Source organism: Salvelinus alpinus, chromosome 3, assembly GCF_045679555.1.
Source record: "Salvelinus alpinus chromosome 3, SLU_Salpinus.1, whole genome shotgun sequence".
Lineage (NCBI taxonomy): Eukaryota > Metazoa > Chordata > Actinopteri > Salmoniformes > Salmonidae > Salvelinus > Salvelinus alpinus.
In genome coordinates, this window is record NC_092088.1 from 69,521,128 (window position 1) to 69,546,294 (window position 25,167).

General features: G+C 43.2%; 1 protein-coding gene across 1 annotated transcript in view; it reads right to left on the minus strand.

Annotated features, from left to right (window-relative positions):
* Positions 1–3,195: 3,195 nt before the first annotated feature.
* Positions 3,196–25,167, minus strand: part of nploc4 (NPL4 homolog, ubiquitin recognition factor) — a 49,337-nt gene continuing 27,365 nt past the window's right edge. The window contains exons 10-17 of the mRNA XM_071393866.1: positions 24,620–24,691; positions 24,296–24,422; positions 22,144–22,304; positions 20,698–20,769; positions 9,624–9,716; positions 9,119–9,235; positions 6,046–6,148; positions 3,196–5,762 (exon numbers count right to left, since the gene is read on the minus strand). Coding sequence (XP_071249967.1) covers positions 5,599–5,762; positions 6,046–6,148; positions 9,119–9,235; positions 9,624–9,716; positions 20,698–20,769; positions 22,144–22,304; positions 24,296–24,422; positions 24,620–24,691 — 909 coding nt within the window. The 3' untranslated portion in view covers positions 3,196–5,598. The remainder of the gene's footprint in view (positions 5,763–6,045; positions 6,149–9,118; positions 9,236–9,623; positions 9,717–20,697; positions 20,770–22,143; positions 22,305–24,295; positions 24,423–24,619; positions 24,692–25,167) is intronic.

Consider the following 25,167-nt stretch of genomic DNA (forward strand, 5'->3'; position numbering starts at 1 on the left):
GTACTTGTAAATGTGAATAAAGGTGGTTCTGATTCTGAAATGAAAACAGACCAGGCAGCCACTCACCCTCTGTCCTGTAGTCCCATTCTGAGTTCTGTTCAGTTCTCCTCCTCTTCTGTGCTGTACACAGAGCCACCAGGCACAGCAAAGCCACTGCAGTCCTCATCCTCAAGTCAGAATAAAGACATATCATACATTACACCTGAACTGATATGATTATGACAGTTTAACTTGCTCTGCAGACATCCATTCTATCATCTTACACTGAATTTGTAATAACCTGATTATTTTCTCAGTAAGTTTCACCAATTATTTTTTGGAGGGTTTGCTGAGAATACATAAGTAGACACAGACTATGTACCTGCTCGCACTAAAAACCTCTGTCCTGAATAAGTCACAGTGTTTGATAATAATCCCACAGCAGTGCAAATTTGTAGAGCACCGACAGAGGGACCTGCTTATATACTTATAGGCAGTCAGTTTGTCCCCTCCCCACACTGAGGTCTTGCCAAGAGAAGGGTGTCATCCATGTCTCCACCCCCCTAAGAAAAAACACACCCACATCATGCATCACTATTACGATTGTCCATTTATCATAATGCTTATCCAGTACCTGTACATTACTTTCAGATCAACAGGAATGTGTAGGGACTGGGTTAGAATGAGTTAGTAGAATGGTTAACCCCAGCATTCTCTTCCTTTCTCTGTCATGCTTGACCCCATGTTGTGACCTCTATGTGAGAAACATGTGACATAAATGGTAATGTTTCACACAAGAGAACTACAAATGGCGCATAACAGTAACAGTGAGTGAGGGTTGTTTTCCAGACAGTAGTGGAGGAGTACTCGTTGTACGATAGTAGCCAAGGTTACCTAAACTGGGTTCCCTGGGGGGTCTTAAGTGTAGTCCCATCAACCAGTAGTACCATGTATAAATATCTCACTAGTGTTTGAAACTGAGTTCACCTCTTCTCTTCCTGGACATTCGTCTTGGACTTCATCTGTGTCCCATGTGTCCAGGGGAGATAAACCTCACATACAAATGTGAGAGCACACCTCTTCATGGACATTCCTGGGTCGTGTTCAGTAGTGCACACCGTAGCAAATACTTTTGCAGACTAGTGCTTCTTATTGGCCAAGTTCACGTAGTCCCACCTTGTTTGTCCGTTTTATTCCATTTGGTGCGTGGTGAATGCAATCCTGCCTGTGCTACATCTGCTTCCCACCTGGGTCCTGTTGTGACTAGCATCTCCATCTGCACAAAGACGATAACCCTCACCTATAAATGACTGCTCCATAACATTCACCGATCCCTCATAAAACAGAATGATCAAGACAGCACGCCAGCAGGAAAGATAGAGTACATTGTGTCACAGACTAGTGGATTTAATTGGAAGCAGGTTAAGCAGGGACATTACACTTCCTTATGTTATCTTTATGGCTATTTTATCATATTAATATTTTATCTTGACTTTATGGCTAAAATTATATCAATTTTAAAATATGCATTTGAAAACAAAGTAAAACCAAAGCTACACTGAACAAAAATATAAATGCAACATGTAAAGTGTTGGTCCCATGTTTCATGAACTGAAAAAAAAAAAAAATCTGAAATGTTCCATACACACAAAAAAGCTTATTTCTCTCCAATTTCATGCACATACTTACATACCTGTTAGTGAGCATTTCTCCTTTGCCAAGATAATCCATCCACTTGACAGGTGTGGCATATCAAGAAACTGATTAAACAGCATGATCATTACACAGGTGCTTCTTGCGCACACTAAAATGTGCAGTTTTGGCACACAACACTATGCCACAGATGTCCCAAGTTGAGGGAGTGTGCCAAGTTTATGACTTGTTTAGGTGAGCGGTTTGCTGATGTCAACGTTGTGAACAGAGTGCCCCATGGTGGCAGTGGGGTTATGGTATGAGCTGGTATAAGCTACATACAACCACAATTTTATTTTTCTGATGGCAATTTGAATGCAGAGATACCGTGACAAGATCCTAAGGCCCATTGTCATGCCATTAATTCGCTGCCATCACCTCATGTTTCAGCATAATTCATGGCCCCATGTCTCAAGGATCTATACACAATTCCCGGAAGCTGAAAATGGCCCAGCTCTTCCATGGCCTGCATGCTGAACTGGTGACATGTCTGGTGAGTTTTTTCCCCGGCAGGCTCTGGATCGACGTGTACGACAGTGTATTCCAGTTCCCGCAAGCATCTAGCAACTACGCACAGCCATTGAAGAGTGGGACAACATTCCACAAGCTACAATCAATAGCCTGATCAACTCTTTGGGAAGGAAAATGGTCACACCAAATACTGGTTCTCTGATCCACAACCCTACCTTTTTCTTACGGTATCTGTATTCCCAGTCATGTGCAATCCATAGATAAGGCCCTAATGAATTTATTTCAATTGGCTGATTTCCTTATATGAATTGTTACTCAGTAAAATCTTTAAAATTGTTGCATATTGCGTTTATATTTTTGTTCAGTATCATTTGTATATCACCAGTAAAGTGTTTTAAGTACCACCAGATATGCCTATAGCATCAAAGAAAATAACAAATACAGGGACCAGTTGAGAACAAAATAACACAAATCAGAAAAACACCAATTTGTAAATACTTCAAAAGAAGCCAGAGCTCCACCAAAAGCAAATATGGGGAAAGAGTTTTTTTATTTAACTAGGCAAGTCAGTTAAGAATAAATTCTTATTTACAGTGACGGCCTAGGAACAGTGGGTTAACTGCCTTGTTCAGGGGAAGAACGACAGATTTTTACCTTGTCAGCTTGGGGACTCGATCTTGCAACCTTTCGGTTACAAGTCCAACGCTCTAACCACTAGGCTACCTGCCACAATGACAGCCTACCACGGCCAAACCCGGACGATGCTGGGCCAATTGTGCGCCACCCTATGGGACTCCCAATCACGGCTGGATGTGATACAGCCTGGATTCGAACTGAGATGCAGTGCCTTAGATCACTGCGCCACTCGGGAGCAATGGTGGCACACTGTGCTTCAGAGTACACATGCATTCTGAGGCCACGCACCATATGGCCTTTTAAATAGGCCCCAACCTTAAAACCACTGTGCTAAGAGGGCAAAATCAACTGTAAAGTACAGTTATGAAGAAACCATATCAGGTTTTCTTTAGGATGAAACAAAATAAAACGCTGCTCCACTGATAGGAATTATTTTTATTGTTTTACTGGTATTTTTGATATTGAAAATTTAAATCCAGGTGTACAGTATCATATAAGTTTCTTTCAGAGTCCAATTCTTCAGCTCTGAGCGGGAAGTTGGGACTTTTGTAGCTCTGGTTCAGGGCATTACGTGCGGCTTCATCAGCAAGCCATATGTAACCCCCTGGACCAGAGCTAGGACATGTGTTATGTACTGTTCGTCAATCCGTTAGCATGGCATCAGCAGATCTTCTTTTGCAAGAACTCAGAGGGAAAGGGATAGAAACAGGCAAAAATAACCTTAAAGCATTCTCAAATTAATCTACAAACAAAAAATATATACTCACTTCAATGAAAATTACTTCTAAGCTCTTATAAAAAAAATCTTTATAAATAGCATAATTTGAAAGCTATGACTGCCACCCCCCTCCTTTTAACTTAAAATTACAATTTCCTGATAGCAGCCCCAAAATGGATGAAAAATTCAAGTGACAGGCCCAACCTCTTGGACACTCGCTACGTATTTTGAATAAAGCCCCTCTTCAGGAAATACTTGAAGGCTGGAAAATGTTGAGGTATCTGTTGGACTAAATCTGACTTCTACAATGTCAAATTAGAGTAAAATCAAACCAAAAAAGAAAATCAAACCAATGACTTAGTTTAATGCCATCAAAATAGCAGTTTAAAGGTTTGAGCACTTTATTTCAAGCATATAAAGCTGAATACCTTGAATCAGCGATATATGTGAAGTAATGCACAACCCCCCAGTGTTGACACAGAGCTCTTGTGGAATAAGTTCTCGTGTGGAAGGTCAATGATACCCGCTAACCCATTCATATTCTCATTATAGACATTATAGTATACCTGGATCACTGTAATCTGTATCTCAAAAAGGGGGCATGAGAAGGGGAAACATTCCCTACTGAATTGATTGTGCGGTGGACATCAGTTATTTGACATCAAATTACTACCGATGGAATGAGTTCAGTTTTCAGCTTTTAGTGGAGGGAAATATTGGTTCTATGTAAAAGAAGCACACACACCCAGTGCGCAACACTGCCTGCCCTCTCCCCCATTCTTGGCAATCTTTCTTCCTCTCCATCCCAGGTGCACAGCACATTGGCCTGCTGGAAGGCATGGACCATTAAGGTATCTTTCTCTCTCACTATGTTGACCTGTGACCTATGGAGTCTTTGAAGGCAGAGTGATGGAGAACAATAGGGGGCCCGTCAGAGAAGATATTACCCATTCTCTACGCCCTGGCCCCTCTGGACTGGCACCAGTCGAAAGAGGACAACAGAGGCAAGAAAAAGCTAAGGCGAGAAAGAGGGAGAGATACAGTGTCGGTAGCTAACCCAGTAAGTAAGCATCTCAAAGCTGCCATCAAAACAGGCATGGTCTACTATACAGTATAAGCTTCAACTGGAGATATAACAAATACTGAGCATGTACGATAGGTCCAATTCAAATGAGAAATATAACCCAAAAGGCCATCTCCCAAACTTACTCCTGAGGGCAGGGCATCAACCAAGGGGAAAAGCCTAAGCAACCGAGAACAAACATCACTCCTGCAATAGAAAACACTAAATAAAGAGGTTAGACTTATGAGACTGTGTATGATAGATAAATTTAACGTCTCTAAGCTTGGGCCAATGAAGAGATCTTATAGATAGACCGTCACTGTCTGATAACTGTAAGGGAGGATGAGTTCTACAAGAACTGTAGCATCTGACGGCGCAAAACTGACCCAAACTGATTCAAAAGTCCAGATATATACTGTAGCTACAATCAGGAATTAAATGTAATTAAATAAACAGCATCAATCATTCCTCAAATAATGTATATTATTTACACAACAGAATTTCCAGAATAAGTCATAACAGCAAGAGGGGAGGGCACTGGTCAGTGTGAGTGAGATATAACATCCAAATTCTAGAGTCTTTCTTTTGCCGTTGTCCTGAAGCACAGAATTTTTTGGGGGAGCCAGGTCATGGAAGAATATCAGGGGCCATAGGGAGAAATAGGGAAGAAGACTTGATGCCAAAGTGCTTTTACCTAAACATGTCCCAGCCGGTCTCAGTCAGAGGCCACGGCGGAGAGAGAGAAAGAGAGAGGATTGAGAGCACACAGTCAACCTTTGTTACATAATTTAATTTGCTGTAAACGAGTGCCTTCATTTTGCGCTTATCATTCCTTAGCAGTCTGAGATGGGAGGGACTGGGGGCCAGGGGGAGGGGCCAAGAGGAGGAGACATCCCATCACACAGCTGCTTGCAGCATCCAATCCTGGTGCAATGATGTCGTTGGTGCGTAAGGAAGCGGGGAGGTGGGCATGGCTGCACATAGGGTAGTAAAGGAGGGGATTGAGAAGCAGGGCAGGGGGCCACGGGAGGGATGGGGTTTAACCCCTCGGCAGACTGCACATCTCACAGAGCTCTGTGCCTGGTTGGTTCATGAAGGTGCAGTGGAGGCAGGACCACATGGCTGATGAGGAAGCTGGGGTAGAGGGACCCCCACCCATGGCACCAAACTCCTGAGGGCCAGATGACTGCCCACCCTCCGTGCCTGAGGAGAGAAGAGAGAGCGGTCAGGGGTAAGGGAAAACAGAAAGGTGACTCTTACCAGTGATTACTTTTCAGACTTATTTTTGTATGTAGGAATGATACATGTAATGAGCTGATTCCAAATTGGTCTTTGTGGTCAATAAAGGTCTACTGAAATTAATGCAAGACAAGTTCAACTCATCCATCACTTTAGCTGTTGAGAAGAGATGGATTGGCTTTTATAGAAATTTAATAATTTCAACTAAGGCATGTCAGCGCACTCCTTGATGGCCAGTGGTACTTACTGCACAGCTGCTCGATGGTGGCCCACTGCTCAGACTTCTTCCAAGTCTGAGCCAGCTCCTCGTCTTTTGTCTTCACCGCGTCCAGCAGCAGACTAATGCTGTCCTATGAACAGATTATTATAACTCTGTTGTGCACATTCAGAAAGTATTCACACCCCTTTACTTTCGACATTCCGTGATGTTAACCTGAATTTAAAATGTATTACAATACCCCATAATGTCAAAGTGAAAATATGTTTTTAGAAATGTTTTCATATTAAAAACAAATGAAAACATGAAATGTCAAGAGTCAATAAGTATTCAACCCCTTTGTTATGACAAGCCTAAAGTTTAGGACTAAATATTAGCTTAACAAGTCACAAGTAGCATGGACTCACTGTGTGCAATAACAGTGTTGAACATGAATTACAGTTGACTTTAAAAAAATTGTCTCGAAAATATACTGTACCAGTCAAAAGTTTGAACAAGCTTCAAGGGTTTTTCTTTATTTTTACTATTTTCTACACCGTAGAAGAATAGTGAAGACATCCAAACTATGAAATAACACATATGGAATCATGTAATAATATATATATATTTTTAAAGGTTAAACAAATCTAAATATATTTTGAAATTCTTTAAAGTAGCCACCCTTTGCCTTGATGACAGCTTTGCACACTCTTGGCATTCTCTCAACCAGCTTCACCTGGAATGCTTTTTCCAACAGTCTTGAAGGAGTTCCCACATAAGCTGAGCACTTGTTGAATGCTTTTTCTTCCCACTGTGGTCCAACTCATCCTAAACAGGTTGAGGTCGGGTGATTGTGGAGGCCAGGTCATCTGATGGAGCACTCCATCACGCTCCTTCTTGGTCAATTATCCCTTACACAGCCTGGAGTGTCCTGTTGAAAAACAAATGATAGTCCCACTAAGCACAAACCAGTTGGGATGGTGTATCACTGCAGAATGGCGTGGTAACCATGCTGGTCAAGTGTGCCTTGAATTCTAAATAAATCACAGACAGTGTCACCAGCAAAGCACCCCACACCATCACCTCCATGCTTCACGGTGGGAACCACACATGCAGAGATCATCCGTTCACCTACCCTGCGTCTCACAAAGACACACCGTTAGAACCAAAAATCTCAAATTTGGACTCATCAGACCAAAGACATATTTCCACCGGTCTAATGTCCATTGCTCATGTTTCTTGGTCTCTTCTTATTGGGGTCCTTTAGAAGTTATTTCTTTGCAGCAATTTGACCATGAAGACCTGATTCACGCAGTCTCCTCTGAACAGTTGATGTTGAGATGTGTCTGTTACTTGAACTCTGAAGAATTTATTTGGGCTGCAATCTGAGGTGCAGTTAATCTAATGAATGTATCCTCTGCAGCAGAGGCAACTCCGGGTCTTCCTTTCCTGTGGCGGTCCTCATGAGAGCCAGCTTTATCATAGCGCTTGATCGTTTATAAGACTGCACCTGAAAAAAACTTTCAACGTTCTTGAACTTTTCCAGATTGACAGACCTTCAGGTCTCAAAGTAATGGACTGTCATTTCTCTTTTCTTATTTGAGCTGTTCTTGCCATAATATGGACTTGGTCTTTTACCAAATAGGGCTATCTTCTGTATACCACCCCTACCATGTCACAACATAACTGATTGGCTCAAACGCATTAAGGAAATAAATTCCACATATGACCTTTTAACAAGGCACACCTGCTAATTGAAATGCATTCCAGGTGACTACCTCATGAAGCTGGTTGAGAGAATGCCAAGAGTGTGCAAAGCTGTCATCAAGGCAAAGGGTGGCTACTTCGAAGAATCTCAAATATATTTCAATTTGTGTAACACTTTTTTGGTTACTGCATGATTCCATGTGAGTTACTTCCTAGTTTTAATGTCTTCGCTATTATTCTACAATGTAGAAAAAAGTAAAAATAAAGAAAAACCCTGGAATGAGCAGGTGTCCAGACTTTTGACTGGTACTGTATGTCAAGACTTGGAAATGGCTGTCAAGCAATGATCAACAACCAACTTGACAGAGCTTGAAGAATATTAAAAAGAACAGTGTGCAAATATTGTACAATCCAGGTGTGCAAAGCTCTTTAGAGACTTACCCAGAAAGACTCAAAGCTGTAATCGCTGCCAAAAGTGATTCAAACATGTATTGACTCAGGGGTGTGAATACTTATGTAAGTTAGATATTTCTGTATTTAATTTTCTATAAATTAGCAAACAATTATAAACACTTGTTTTTACTTTGGGGGGTATTGGGGGTATTGTGAGTAGATTGGATGAAATAGATGTTTTTATCACCAACCTGAATTCAGGCTGTAACAACAAAATGTGGAATAAGTCAAGGGATATGAATACTTTGGAAGGCACTGTATTTTAAAGTGCGTAAAGGTACACTACATGACCAAAAGTATGTGAATGCCTGCTCGTCGAACATTTCATTCCAAAATCATAGGCATTAAAATGAAGCTAGTCCCCCCTTTGCTGCTATAACATCCTCCACTCTTCTGGGAAGGCTTTCCACTAGATGTTGGAACATTGCTGCGGGGACTTGCTCTATGGACCTCACTTTGTGCACGAGGGCATTGTCATGCTGAAACAGGATAAGGCCATCCCCAAAATGTTGCCACAAAGTTGGAAGCACAGAATCGTCTAGAATGTCAGTGTATGCTGTAGTGTTAAGATTTCCCTTCACTGGATTTAAGGGGCCTAGCCCGAACCATAAAAAAAACAGCCTCACACTATTATTCCTCCTCCACCAAAATGTACCGTTGGCACTATGCATTGGGGCAGGTGGCATCCGCCAAACCCAGATTCATCCGTCAGACTGCCAGATGGAGAAGCGTGATTATATAAAGCGTGTAATGTATTTAACCGCCATCAAAGACATTCTCAGGAAAAACATCCTGACGACTACGACACTAACCACTTCCACATTGGACAAACGTGGTGATAATCTGAACCTTTTGTAGCGTGACAACAAACCAAAACATTGTACTTGAAAGTGTTTGGTGTGCGCGCGAATCTGTATGAGAGTGTTTGTGTGTGGAAAAGAGTGAGTGGCATTACAGTACTTACTCTGAGAGGCATGACCTCGTTGGTGACCAGAAAGATGAGTAGGTGAAAATCCGACACAATGTCCAGGAATACAGTGGAGGTGCACTGGGACAGGTACGTAGCTAAACTGTGGAAGTCCTGTTACACACACAGAAAGGGGAAAACATGGAATATGATCGAGAGTAATCATTTCCTATAACCCCCCCATAGCTCAGGGACTCTAAACATGAGCATTCATTTTCATTGGCAGACAGTTATATGTGATCAGGTCAGGTTGAAACATAGCAGAAATTATGGCTGTTGCCAAAGAGGGTTATAGGGTCACGGGGGGAAATGACAGAGCCTTCTGAAAGCTCTGAGACAGAGAGAAGTATGTAGGTCACTATTTGGCTACTGAAGCAAACAAAATATAACATTTTATTTGTTACTGTGGGTGTGTTATTGAGCAAGTCTCTCCCAGGATGTGTCTGTTCTCTATGGGGAAACGTTGTGTGGAGGAGAATGGTGTGTGTGTGATAATGTTTACCTGCGTCTCTCCCAGGATGTCTCTGTTCTCAATGGGGAAGCGTTGTGTGGAGCAGAAGGTGTACTGGGGGTCCTTGGGGAACGTGGTGGTTATCTGGATGGAGAGCGAAGAAGAAGAGTTGACTGACTGGAAACGAGTTAGATCTTTGAGAGCACGCGCCTTCCCTCTGACATCAGTGAGATGTAGAGCCAAGAAAAGAGATGTCAATATGAAAACAGAATACAAGAAGGAATTAAGTGCTCTCAGATGGTAATAAATATTTGGCAAGTCTATCTAGTTCTCTTTATTTTCTCTGGCTCATCATTGGCTAGCACCACCCCAGGGTGAGGTGGTAGATGTATGGCTGCATGGCATGGAGATGCCAACATTTTACGACATTATTGTGGAAAGAGGAACACATCATCCTGACATCATTGGGCAAAGTTTCGGTTTGACCATTTAGTTGTTCGTAAACATACACAGCAACCAAAATGTTCTGAAAACAACATGTGTATATGAACTTGCTAGTTGGAAGGCATGTAAATGGAATAATATTGATTGACAGAGGCTTATTTCAGTTGACTGACCCTGCTAGGTATGCTAAACTCTAAAACCTGCCCTACCGCTACTCATCTCAACATGTCATTGATGAATTACCTACAGTGCCTTCAGAAAGTATTAATAACCTTCGACTTATTTCACATTTTGTTGAGTTACTGCGGGGGGAAAAATAATGAAAGTGAAAACATGTTTTTAGAAATATTTCCACATTTATTGAAAATTAAATACAGAAATACCTAATTTACATAAGTATTCAAACCCTTGAGGTAATACATGTTTGAATCACGTTTGGCAGCGATTACAGCTGTGAGTGTTTCTGGGTAAGTCTCTAAGAGCGCTCCACACCTGGATTGTGCAACACTTGCCAAATGTTATTTTGGAAATTCTTCAAGCGTTCATATTGGTTGATCATTGCCAGACAACCTTTTTCAGTTTTTGCCATAGATTTAAGAAAATTTAAGTCAAAACTGTAACATGGCAACTCAGGAATGGTTACTGTCTTCAGGGTAAGCAACTCCAATGATTTGGCCTGATGTTTTAGGTTATTGCCCTGCTGAAAGGTGAATTAATCTCCCAGTGTCTGGTGAAAAGCAGACTGAACCAGGTTTCCTCTAGGATTTTGCCTGTGCTTCGCTCCATTACGTTTATTTTTTATTCTGAAAAACTTCCCAGTCCTTAACTTCAAGAATATCCATAACACGATGCAGCCACCACTATGCTTGAAAATATGGAGAGAGGTATTCAGTAATGTGTTGTATTTGCCCCAAACGTAACACTGTATTCAGGACAAAAAGTGAATTGCTTTGCCACATTTTTTTCAGTATTACTTTAGAGCATTGTTTTGGAATATTTATACTCTTTACAGGCTTCCTTTTCACTGTCAATTAGTTTAGCATTGTAGATTAACTTCTCTAGGGTAGGTGAGACGCTAACGTCCCACCAGGCCAACATCCGGTGAAACTGCAGAGAGCTAACATTTTAAATACACCATTCGTTGTATTAAACATTCTTGTAAATGCATGTATCTTACATCATTTAAAAGATGAACGTCCTATTAATCCAGCCACTGTGTCAGATTTCCAAAAGGTTTACTGCAAAAGCAAACATGCGATTTTCTGAGGACGGCGCCCCACACACACAAGTATTACTAGCATTTTCCAACCAAGCATTAGCGTCACGAAAGTCAGAAATAACAATAAAATAAATCGCTTACCATTGAAGATCTTCCTCTGGTGGCAATGCCAAGTGTCCTAACTACACAGTGAATGTTCGTTTTGTTTGATAAAATCAATTTTTATAGCCTAACACGAAACATTTGTAAACCGGTTGCGTCGTGATTTCCCTCTCATTCAACTTTGGACGAAGCGTTTGTGGTAAATACACACACTAAACAAACATTTATCCAGTCATGGTTGGTTTCATTGCAATCCTCTGGTTGTTACTAACACAACCATACATGATGGCTCTTTTCCCGGGACGTATTGCCCGAAATAAACCGATTTGAAGACACCAATCAATGACCTCATTGCGCACCAATGGTAGGACCGGTCTATCGTTGATTGACTATTTTGGACCAATGACCACTGATCATCTTGAAATCTAGCTTTGAGGATAGCCAATGAGCTGAGGTAAACGGCAATATGTAATGGTTATACGTTTGAAGACCAGCCTTTGTCGTAAACTCTGGCGTAAAAGAGGTTCATTCGCCATTGCAAATCCTACTTGACGGAGCCACGAGTGTTACGCATAGCAATACATATTCAATAGCATTTTCAACAAGTTTATATATTTAAATTATGGCGAATAAATCAGGAAAAGCTAAAACAAAGTCTAGGTATACAGATTTAACCCAAATTATAGAGGAAATTGATAGAGACAGCCCCCCATCTCACAGCTAGCCTTCAGGGAGCTGCTCATCCAGGAGCTTGCTAGCTACAGCAAGTCCACTGCAGCACCTTCTGCTCCGTCAACCAGTGGTGTTCACCTGCCCAGATTCAACTCTGCAGGCATGAATGTGCCTCAGGGCAAAAAGGGCACAGTGGGGAGGAGACGTTGTGCCCTTTGTCACAGGAAATGCCCCATCACCTGCACAGTAAGCCTCTGCTTTACAGCAGAAAGAGGGCCATGGCACCAGCAGCACAATATTGCGTAGAGGACTGAGGGTCTTCACAATATTTATCTATCTATTTATTTATTTATAAAATATACAATATTGTAAATAGAAAATTGTAAATAGAAAATGTGTAAATAGTTACCCTTGTTATTTGTTTGTTTATTATTATTTATTTATTTTATTATTATTTTCATATATATATATTTTTTTTTGGTGTGTGTTAGAATAGCATTTATGTATTTTGTATATAGTTCTTTCCTTCAAAATGTATCACTGTACCAATTCGGCCACTTGGGTACATTTGTGTGGGACACCTGGGTGACTTCATGCTCAATGTCATGTAGCTCGCTCATTTTTGAAGTTATCTGTCCAAAACTTTGCTCAGCTATTGTTGCCATCTTATGTTCTTCATTCAAATCATCCACAGCATCCTATCCGTATGTTTGGATGTTCTTGGTAATTTGAAAGATGATGCAGCAACAATAAAAAAACTGAAAATGTATGTTTATTTCCTTGTATTATCTTCTACCAGATCTATTGTGTTATATTCTCCTACATTCAATTCACATTTCCACAAAATTCAGAGTGTTTCCTTTCAAATGATACCAAGAATATGCTATCCTTGCTACAGGCAGTTAGATTAGGGTATGTCGTTAGGCGGAAATTGAGAAGAAGCGGGGGTACCCCAAAGAAGTTAACTACAATGTTGATCCATCCTCAATTTTCTCCTATCACAGCCATTAACGCTTCCTCTCCTTCAACGGAGTCAGGAAAGACGCCTATATCACTGTAATGACCATTCAAAGCGTAATTAATAACTTGATCAAAGGGATATTCAATGTCTGATTTTTTACCCATATATCAATAGGTGCCCTATTAATATTTGTATATATATTTTTTTTTTATTTCACCTTTATTTAACCAGATAGGCTAGTTGAGAACAAGTTCTCATTTGCAACTGCGACCTGGCCAAGATAAAGCATAGCAGTGTGAACAGACAACAGAGTTACACATGGAGTAAACAATAAACAAGTCAATAACATGGTAGAAAAAAAGAGAATCTATATACAATGTGTGCAAAAGGCATGAGGTAGGCAAAAAATCGAATAATTACAATTTAGCAGATTAACACTGGAGTGATAAATCATCAGATGATCATGTGCAAGTAGAGATACTGGTGTGCAAAAGAGCAGAAAAGTAAATAAATAAAAGCAGTATGGGGGGGTGAGGTAGGTAAATTGGGTGGGCTATATACCGATGGACTATGTACAGCTGCAGCGATCGGTTAGCTGCTCAGATAGCAGATGTTTAAAGTTGTTGAGGGAGATGAGTCTCCAACTTCAGAGATTTTTGCAATTCGTTCCAGTCGCAGGCAGCAGAGAACTGGAAGGAAAGGCATCCAAATGAGGTTTTGGCTTTAGGGATGATCAGTGAGATACACCTGCTGGAGCGCGTGCTACGGGTGGGTGTAGCCATCGTGACCAGTGAACTGAGATAAGGCGGCACTTTACCTAGCATAGCCTTGTAGATGACCTGGAGCCAGTGGGTCTGACGACGAACATGTAGCGAGGGCCAGCCGACTAGGGCATACAGGTCGCAGTGGGCTGTCGTATAAGGTGCTTTAGTAACAAAACGGATGGCACTGTGATAAACTGCATCCAGTTTGCTGAGTAGAGTATTGGAAGCAATTTTGTAGATGACATCGCCGAAGTCGAGGATCGGTAGGATAGTCAGTTTTACTAGGGTAAGTTTGGCGGCGTGAGTGAAGGAGGCTTTGTTGCGAAATAGAAAGCCGACTCTAGATTTGATTTTGGATTGGAGATGTTTGATATGAGTCTGGAAGGAGAGTTTGCAGTCTAGCCAGACACCTAGGTACTTATAGATGTCCACATATTCTAGGTCGGAACCGTCCAGGGTGGTGATGCTAGTCGGGCGTGCGGGTGCAGGCAGCGAACGGTTGAAAAGCATGCATTTGGTTTTACTAGCGTTTAAGAGCAGTTGGAGGCCACGGAAGGAGTGTTGTATGGCATTGAAGCTCGTTTGGAGGTTAGATAGCACAGTGTCCAAGGAAGGGCCAGAAGTATACAGAATGGTGTCGTCTGCGTAGAGGTGGATCAGGGAATCGCCCGCAGCAAGAGCAACATCATTGATATATATAGAGAAAAGAGTCGGCCCGAGAATTGAACCCTGTGGTACCCCCATAGAGACTGCCAGAGGACCGGACAACATGCCCTCCGATTTGACACACTGAACTCTGTCTGCAAAGTAGTTGGTGAACCAGGCAAGGCAGTCATTAGAAAAACCGAGGCTACTGAGTCTGCCGATAAGAATATGGTGATTGACAGAGTCGAAAGCCTTGGCCAGGTCGATGAAGACGGCTGCACAGTACTGTCTTTTATCGATGCCGGTTATGATATCGTTTAGTACCTTGAGCGTGGCTGAGGTGCACCCGTGACCGGCTCGGAAACCGGATTGCACAGCGGAGAAGGTACGGTGGGATTCGAGATGGTCAGTGATCTGTTTGTTGACTTGGCTTTCGAAGACCTTAGATAGGCAGGGCAGGATGGATATAGGTCTGTAACAGTTTGGGTCCAGGGTGTCTCCCCCTTTGAAGAGGGGGAGACCGCGGCAACTTTCCAATCCTTGGGGATCTCAGATGATACGAAGGAGAGGTTGAACAGGCTGGTAATAGGGGGTGCGACAATGGCGGCGGACAGTTTCAGAAATAGGGGGTCCAGATTGTCAAGCCCAGCTGATTTGTATGGGTCCAGGTTTTCCAGCTCTTTCAGAACATCTGCTATCTGGATTTGGGTAAAGGAGAAGCTGGGGAGGCTTGGGCGAGTAGCAGGGGGGGGGGGGGCTGTTGGCCAAGGTTGGAGTCGCCAGGAGGAAGGCATGGCCAGCCATTGAGAAATGCTTGTTGAAGTTTTCGATTATCACGGATTAATCGGTGGTGACCGTGTTACCTAGCCTCAGTGCAGTGGGCAGCTGGGAGGAGGTGCTCTTGTTCTCCATGGACTTTACAGTATCCCAGAACCTTTTGGAGTTAGAGCTACAGGATGCAAATTTCTGTTTGAGAAAGCTAGCCTTGCTTTCCTGACTGACTGCGTGTATTTGTTCCTGACTTCCCTGAACAGTTGCATATCGCGGGGGCTCTTCGATGCTATTGCAGTTCGCCACAGGATGTTTTTGTGCTGGTCGAGGGCAGTCAGGTCTGGAGTGAACCAAGGGCTATATCTGTTCTTAGTTCTGCATTTTTTGAACGGAGCATGCTTGTCTAATATGGTGAGGAAGTAACTTTTAAAGAATGACCAGGCATCCTCAACTGACGGGATGAGGTCAATATCCTTCCAGGGTACCCGGGCCAGGTCGATTAGAAAGGCCTGCTCGCAGAAGTGTTTTAGGGAGCGTTTGACAGTGTTGAGGGGTGGTCGTTTGACAGTGTTGAGGGGTGGTCGTTTGACCGCGGACCCGTAGCGGATACAGGCAATGAGGCAGTGATCGCTGAGATCTTGATTGAAGACAGCAGAGGTGTATTTGGAGGGCAAGTTGGTCAGGATAATGTCTATTAGGGTGCCCATGTTTACGGATTTAGGGTTGTACCTGGTGGGTTCCTTGATGATTTGTGTGAGATTGAGGGCATCTAGCTTAGATTGTAGGACTGCCGGGGTGTTAAGCATATCCCAGTTTAGGTCACCTAACAGAACAAACTCTGAAGCTAGATGGGGAGCGATCAATTCACAGATGGTGTCCAGGGCACAGCTGGGAGCTGAGGGGGGTCGGTAGCAGGCGGCAACAGTGAGAGACTTATTTCTGGAGAGATTAATTTTTAAAATTAGAAGTTCGAACTGTTTGGGCATAGACCTGGAAAGTATGACAGAACTTTGCAGGCTATCTCTGCAGTAGATTGCAACTCCTCCCCCTTTGGCAGTTCTATCTTGACGGAAAGTGTTATAGTTGGGTATGGAAATCTCAGAATTTTTGGTGGCCTTCCTAAGCCAGGATTCAGACACGGCAAGGACATCAGGGTTGGCAGAGTGTGCTAAAGCGGTGAGTAAGACAAACTTAGGGAGGAGGCTTCTGATGTTGACATGCATGAGGCCAAGGCTTTTTCGATCACAGAAGTCAACAAATGAGGGTGCCTGGGGACATGCAGGGCCTGGGTTTACCTCCACATCACCCGAGGAACAGAGGAGTAGTAGGATGAGGGTGCGGCTAAAGGCTATCAAAACTGGTCGCCTAGAGCGTTGGGGACAAGGAATAAAAGGAGCAGATTTATGGCCGTGGTAGAATAGATTCTGGGCATAATGTGCAGACATGGGTATGGTGGGGCACGGGTACAGCGGAGGCAAGCCCAGGCACTGGGTGATGATAAGAGAGGTTGTATCTCTGGACATGCTGGTCTCAATGGGTGAGGTCACCGCATGTGTGGGAGGTGGGACAAAGGAGGTATCAGAGGTACGGAGAGTGGAACTACGGGGTCCATTGCAAACCAAAACAATGATAACTAGCCTGAACAACAGTATACAAGGCATATTGATATTTGAGAGAGACATACAGTAAGGCATAAAGTGATTGCAGGTCTTGATTGGGAGAGCTAGCTAAAACAACAGGTGAGATAACAGCAGCTAGTCAGCTAACACAGCAACAGCAGGTAAAAATGGCGACGACTAGGCAGAGAGGGTCGGATTAACTACACACAGAGCCTGAGTTAAAACACAGAGCCGACAGATAAAACACAAATAAACAGAATGGAGTACCGTGAATTAATGGACAGTCCGGCAGGCATCAGCTATGTAGCCAAGTGATCATAGTGTCCAGGGGGCAGCCGTAGATGGAGCAGGGAAGCCGCCACTAAGCTAGCACGCGGCGTTTAAAGTTAGTAGCCCGGGGGGTGGTCTGCTCAGACGGAGGGGGTCTGCTCAGACGGAGGCCGGTTGAGGGCACAGCGGATGGGGTATTCGTCTGCAGACCAGACGTGGTCGTGTCGACGGAGAATCCAAGCCGGATGGCGATGGCGAAAGAGAGGTTGTGATTGTAGAATTGTGTTTGCTAACTGGTGCTAGCTTCGTGGCGCTAGCTGCAAGCTAGCTGTGAGGATCAGAAATAGTGGCTCAGGGATTACGGCAGGAATCCGGCGTTGTTGTCGAGAGACAGTCCGATGCTGGTAAATTGGTGAGTAATATCCAGGCTAATAACAGGGTTGGTGTCTGTGCAGAAGGTAAAAGCTGCTAGCAGCGGCTAAATAGCTTGTAGCTGATTAGCTACTGGGGGTTCTTGAATGTGTTCCAAAGTTAAAAAATAATAGCGATTCCGTATCACATTGGGTGAGGTAGGTTACCGGAAGGTATAATCGAATTAAAAATCGAAAAGAGATAGATTTTTTTTTTTAAATTATATACAAGAAATACGAAAAAAATACAAACGTACACGAGAGGACTAAACAAACACGTCTACACTGCTACGCCATCTTGGATCTTGTATATGAAGAAGAACTTATAATATACAGAAGAACTATTGCCTTATGGCGAGGATAGCCGAGTTGCAAGCTAGCCTTCAGACGCAATCGTTAGGCGAGGGCAATTTAAGTGTAGGAAAGGATGATACAGCATCTGTGCCACCAGTAAATACAGGTAAGTGTTAATCCGCCTGCACAATCCTCGCAGCCGAACAACTTCCTCAGGGCTTCTGGAAAGAAATGCTTTCAGCGTGCTCAACCAGTGTCGCTCATTCAGCCAATATACAACTTTTAGCCGGGTTTCCCCACTAAGCAACGAGACGGAGTCAGAGCACAAGCCTTCTCAGGTGTCTCTTCCACACGTTACGGGGTGTGAGCTGCCGAAGCCTCCCACCATTAGCTCTGACAAATTTGAAAACTCCATTGCCCGCAATATTAGACTTTAAAAGCGATCATACACTGTTTACCAGGGGGCAGGGATATCAACGCAAAAGCTAATCTGAAGAAGGTGCTGGCTGAGGCTAAAACTGGCGAGTGTAGATGGTATAGGGATATTGTTATCCACGTTGGCACCAACGGTGTAAGGATGAAACGGGTCACAAAGGGCAACATAGCTTCAGCGTGTAAATCAACTAGAAAGACGTGTTGGCATTGAGTAATTGTCTCTGGGCTCCAGTTAAGGGGAGTGATGAGCTCTACAGCAGACTCGCACAACATTAGGCTACCTGGGGCGGCAGGTGGTTAGAGCATTGGGCAGGTAAACGAAAGGTTGCTAGATTGAATCCCCGAGCTGACAAGGTAAAAATCTGTCGTTCTGCCCCTGAACAAGGCCGTTACCCACTGTTCCTAGGCCATCAATGTAAAAAAGAATTTGTTCTTAACTGACTTGCCTAGTTAAATAAAAATAAATAAATAAAAACTAAATCGCTGGTTGAAAACTTTCTGGGGCCAAGCCTGCTGAGGAGTGACCGACTCCATCCAAGCTGGAGGGGTGCTATCAACAGAGAGCCCCGTCTAACTCTTCTAGCTCCACAAGGAGATAGGGTGTAGGCCAGGCAGCAGGCGGTTAAGCCAGCCTGCCAGCTTAGTAGAGTCTGACACTAGCACAGTTAGTGCTATACTCTACTAGAGTGGGTTGAGTCACTGACGTGATCTTCCTGTCTGGTTTTGCTCGGGCTCGTACGGTGGACATATTCGTGGGCTACACTCAGCCTTGGCTCAGGGTAGTAAATTGGTAGTCTGTTGATATCACTCTGGTGGTGTGAGGGCTGTGCTTTGGCAAAGTGGGTGGGGTTATATCCTGCCAGGTTTGCCCTGTCCGAGGGTAATGTTGGACATGGCCACAGGGTCCCCTGACCCCCCGTCTCAGCCTCCATTATCTATGCTGCAATAGTCTATGTGCCGGGGGGCTAGGGTCACCCATCCGGTGAAGTTCTCCTGTCTTCTGGTTCCCGCTCTTCATCTCTCCCTGCACCTGTTGTCTCAACCTCTGAAAGCCAATGGACAACTCCTGAGGTGCTGACCTGCTGCACCCTCTACAACCACTAATTATTATTTGACCCTGCTGGTCATCTATGAATGTTTAAACATCTTGAAGAACGGTCGGGCCTTAACGGCCATGTACTCTTATAATCTCAAACCCAGCACAGCCAGAAGAGGACTGTCCACCCCTCAGAGCCCGGTTCCTCTAGGTTTCTTCCTAGGTTCCTGCCTTTATAGGGAGTTTTTCCCTAGCCACCGTGCTTCTACATCTGTATTGCTTGCTGTTTGGGGTTTTAGACTGGGTTTCTGTATAAGCACTTTGTGGCGTCTGCTGATGTTTATAAATACATTTATAAATTCACTGCTCGTCTGAGGGACCTTACAGATAATTGTATGTGAGTGGTACAGAAATTAGGTAGTCTTTCAACAACAACAAAAATTACATTATTATTGCAGAGTAAGCCTATGCAATTTATGTGACTTGTTAGACAAATTTGTATACCTGAACTTATTTCAGGCTTGCCATAAGAAAAGGGTTTGAATACTTACTGAATGAACACATTTCCGCTTTTCATTTTTAATTAATTTGTAAAGATTTCTAAAAACATAATTCCACTAACATTATGGGGTATTGTGTGTAGGCCAGTGACAAAATCTCAACTTTAACTTCAGGCTGTAACAGCAAATTATGGAAAAGTGAAGGTGTGAATACTTTCTGAAGGCACTGTATATGCAAGACTTTGTTCAATCTAGGGGTGTGAACGTTTAAACGAAATTAGGATGTTTAAAATTAGGAAAAATTCCTAACCGAAAAACTGTTTGTTTTTTTAAACGTAGATGCAGAAAGTAAACAGCTTGGTGGATCAATATCCGCAACAACTAAGAGCGTTGAAGCGGAAGGCTCAACTTTTCCACTGCTTTGGTGCCCTGGCTACCAAGCTGTGAACAGCTTGAAGTGAACCTGTGCACATACTGTGTGTGACTGTGTGAGAGCCAAGTGTTGCATCTCGCTAATCTCAATATCCCAGCCTATTCATTGATGATAGGCCATGCTTTATTGAAGTTATGAGACATTGCAAGCCAAGAAAGTGTGACATACAGCCTTCCATTGCGAGATACAGCACGGAAACTAATCATTCTCCACCGTTCCGATACTGAATCTTAAGAGTAAAATCTTAGCACTCAGAAATGGGAGTCGACGTGCAAGGAGTTTAGGAATCAATTATTTTGGAGTCGACTCTCCACCACTACATCATCATCATTAACAGTTGGGAAAATGGAGAATAGAAAGGCAAGCGAAAGCAGCGAAGTCCTGTATGGCAATCCTTTGAGAAGTTAAATGAGAAGGAAATTGAGAAAGTAGTACGGGTGCAATGGTTAACCATGTTGCTGGCAGGAACAATGAATTCACATGCAATTTTATGAATTTTTCTTCTTGTTTTAACGGAAACCTCGGCAAAAAATGTTTTAATCATACTCACGTCTATGATAAGGTACTCCACAGGAAGAGGCCGGGCTAGATATGTGATGTCGTTGCCAAATTTATCTTTGTCCTGTTGAGGAAGAGAAGAACAATCATCAATGGAGAGAGAAATAGGAATACTGTAGCAAAAGGTGCACGGTGTTTCCTCCGACACATTGGTGCGGCTGGCTTCCGGGTTAAGTGGGTATTGTGTCAAGAAGCAGTGCGGCTTGGTTGGGTTTCGGAGGATGCACGGCTCTCGACCTTCGCCTCTCCCAAGTCCGTACGGGAGTTGCAGCGATGAGACAAGACTCACTACCAATTGGATACCACGGAATTGGGAAGAAAATGGGGTAAACAAAAATAGAAAAATGTGTTTCCTTTGCATTTTCAACTGATAGTTTTATCACTAAACATGTTGCGTTATATAGCGAATGTGTCCACTCTGGTCTTGGTACATGCGCTCTAGCCAACAGCTGGCAGATACAGTGCGGGTATAGCCTACATGAGATTATTATGGACAAAGAAATATAAATTTAAAATTTGTCAAATGCCAGCCAAGCATCGATCATGTCACCAGAATAAGACCCTCAATATTTATTAGAAAGGAGCATCAAGCTCATCACCGTGCACTTTCACCACCCTGTGAAGTTCATGATAACTTATTTCATCTGTAGCCTAATAAACTGCATGCTTTCCCAAGTCGTAGTGGGAGGATCACACCATATCATCACGTGACTCCAAGTTTACTTCGATATGATGGTTTATTATATCAATATGGCACATAAAGGCATATCCACAGCCAATTCGCGCATAATTAATTACAGACAAAAAGATCCCACGTCGAACTAACAAATTATCTGTCGGCATTTATAAAATTGTACTGAAACTTCCTGTTTCCATCACAGCTGTCGTGGTTTATTTTATTTATATGGTATGACTTTACTTGAATAAAACCTGTGGATGGAAACGTGGTTAGTAATAGAAATAAGTGCTGAAAACATGTTGGCTCACTATTTAAAATGAAGAACAAATTATAGGATGAAAAATACTGGAGTTCTGGCACAGGTACAACTGACTAGCGCTAGCTAACGCTACCTAGCAAAAATAAACAATCAATTCTTGGAGTCAAAGTATCGAAATAATATTGCGATGTAACAGTATAGCAATTTTTCCAGCAACACTATTGGCTAGCTCCATTTATTCATACCATAGCCACATCCATTTAACTGATCAACGGAATCATTTAACTTAATTGAAGCATAATAAACGTCATCAATCAAGCATGTCAACGTTTGTTCCGTTAGTTTCAGCCAAAAGAAAATGTTTGGTGCACTAAAATGACAAATGGTATGTTAGTGGGGAGAAAGAAACGGTAGTGACTTTGAGTGCAGTGTCTTTCAGAGTTTATTGAGCTTTGAGAAGTTCAGACAGTCTAAGAATGCGTGTGTGTGTGTTCCTGTACCTTGTAGAAGACGTCCGGTACATACTGCTCTGTGCTGGACTCTTTAGCGTAGCCCAGCTCGGGGGCGTCTCGGCAGGGCAGTAGGCACTCGTCTCTCACCAGGGCCATGCACTGGTTAGACACCTGGTAACCCTCAAAGTGCACCTGGTTATCAGGACCACCTGGCGGGTAACACAGAGTCCGACTGGGGGTTGATACCACCGTTGGTCAAAGACCATAGGATTTGTTTTATATATTTCTGTCATTTATAACCTATGTGGTGATGCTGTACTGTTAAGTTTGAGAGGAGATGCAAGAATAATTTCGCAAAACGGACACAAATAAATTGTATAGGAGTGGTAAGACGGCACAAAACAATCTGGGACCAGGCTAGGGATTTCCTGATCTATGAATATCACAAGATCAGGTAATACCAATCATCACTCAATGTTATGTAAACAGATTGCTATTTTAGACAGTAGCGCAGGCCCAGGATAGCAAAATATACACAGTGCATTCAGAAAGTATTCAGATCCCTTCACTTTTTGTTACGTTACAGCCTTGTTCAAAAATTGATAAAAAAATGTCCCTCGTCAATTTATAAAACAATTTAAACAGAAAGAGCCCATAAGTATTCAGACCATTTACTAAGTACTTTGTTGAAGCACATTTGGCAGCGATGACAGCCTCGAATCTTCTTGGATATGGCGCTACAAGCTTGGCACACCTGTATTTGGGGAGTTTCTCCCATTCTTCTCTGCAGATCCTCTCAAGCTCTGTCAGGTTGGATGGGGAGCGTCGCTGCATAGCAACTTTCAGGTCTCTCCAGAGATGTTTGATCTGGGCTCTGGCTGGGCCACTCAAGGACATCGAGACTTGTCCTGAAGCCACGACTGCGTTGTCTTGGCTGTGTGCTTAGGATCGTTGTGCTGTTGGAAAGTGAACCTGTGGAGCAGGTTTATCATCAAGGATCTCTCTGTACTTTCCCTCGATCCTGACTAGTCTCCCAGTCCTTGCCGCTGAAAAACATCCCCACAGCATGATGCCACTATCATGCTTCACCGTATGCACGGTGCCAGGTTTCCTCCAGACGTGACGCTTGGCATTCATCAGACCAGAGAATCTTGTTTCTCATGGTCTGAGAGTCCTTTAGGTGCCCTTTGGCAAACTCCAAGCAGGCTGTCATGTGCCTTTACTGAGGAGTGGCTTCCATCTGGCCACTCGACCATAAAAGCCTGATTGGTGGAGCGCTGCAGAGATGGTTGTCCTTCTGGAAGGTTCTCCCATCTCCACCGAGGAACTCTGGAGCTCTGTCAGAGTGACCATCGCGTTCTTGGTCACCTCCCTGACCAAGGCCCTTCTCCCGATTGCTCAGTTTGGCCGGGCGGCCAGCACTAGGAAGAGTCTTGGTGGTTCCAAACTTCTTCCATTTAAAAATGATGGAGGCCACCGTGTTCTTGGGGCCCTTCAATGCTGCAGACATGTTTTGGTACCCTTCCCCAGATCTGTGCCTAGACACAATCCTGTCTCGGATCTCTACGGACAATTCCTTCGACCTCAGCATGTTTTTTGCTCTGACATGCATTGTCAACTGTGGGACCTTATAAAGACAGGTGTGTGTTTTTCCAAACCATGTCCAATCAATAGAATTTATCACAGGTGGTCTCCAATCAAATTGTAGAAACATCTCAAGGATGATCAATGGACAGGATGCACCTGAGCTCAAGGGTCTGAATACTTATTTACATAAGGTACCCGTTTTTTTAATTTTTAATACATTGGCAAAAAAAATCAAAAAAACTGTTTTTGCTTTGTCATTATGGGAGTATTGTGTGTAGATTGCTGAGTTTTTTATTTTTTATTATTCAACACATTTTGGAATAAGGCTGAAACGTAACAAAATGTGGAAAAAGTCAAGGGGTCTGAATACTTTCCAAATGCACTGTATGTATATATAAAATAAAATACAACTTTTGTCACATACACCAGATAGGTTCAGAGAAAATATGTTTTACAGGGTCAACCATAAAGCAAATTAGGTGGCTTGCCCAAGGGCACATCGACAGATGTTTCATCTTGATAGCTCGGTCACTGGCCCAACGCTCTAACCGCTTAGAGGCTTAGAGTGAGCCACAGGTAGCCTAGTTAGGTGAGCCATGAGTAGCTAGCGTACCTGTGGCCACCACAGTGATAAACTTGGACCCAAAGTGTCCGTCGGGTGAGAGTCTGCAGGGGTTAGACTGTTGGTTCTGGAAGTGTCCAGCCGTGATGCACTCCTCTGCACTCAGGAAATACGAGTCCTACACAGACAAGATAAAACATTTTAATGATCAAAGAAATAAAGAAGTCAGATATTTCAGCTTTGTTCACCTAGAGTTGTCTGGATTCGTTCACAAAACTGATGCTGTGCGTTAGGCTATTCCTTGGTTTTTGGCAATTCTGGTCTACAGGTTAAGGTTATAGTGCTTGTCCAGACAGTGTATGGATGTGTTCTCACCTTGTTCCTGGTGTATTTAACCGTTCCTATCCTGGTGTCCTCAGAGAGCAGGTCAGTGAATATCCACCCCACCTACAGTAAAGACAACACAGGAAGACAGTCAGTAGAACACCATACCAGACCTGCCAAACTTTAAGAATCTTTATGAGTAGCACTTCACTGCGGCGGAACTCCCGGCCTCGGACCCCAAGGCGGCAGATGTTGGCAGAAGACTGCCTCATTAGGAATGGTAGGCTAGTCTTATGGGAACTTGGTAATTGGCTTCTCTTCAGTAGAAATACATTTTAAAATGTAGTCAGGGCTCTCCCTAGGATTGTCTGAGAAAATGGTGCTGAAGTAGACCTAAGGTTGTGTAGGGGGGTGTCCGAAGGGGGTCAGTGACCCCGTCAGGAAGTTGCCGCATTTTGCGTAAAAATAATAAATAGAACATTTCCTGAAACCTGGAGTCTTAAATTCCATAAAACTATGTAGCCAAATCAGCAGTCTAGAGATTGATCCTGAATGAAATTGAGGTGGAAATCCATTTTTTCGAGCTGAAAGACTATGGC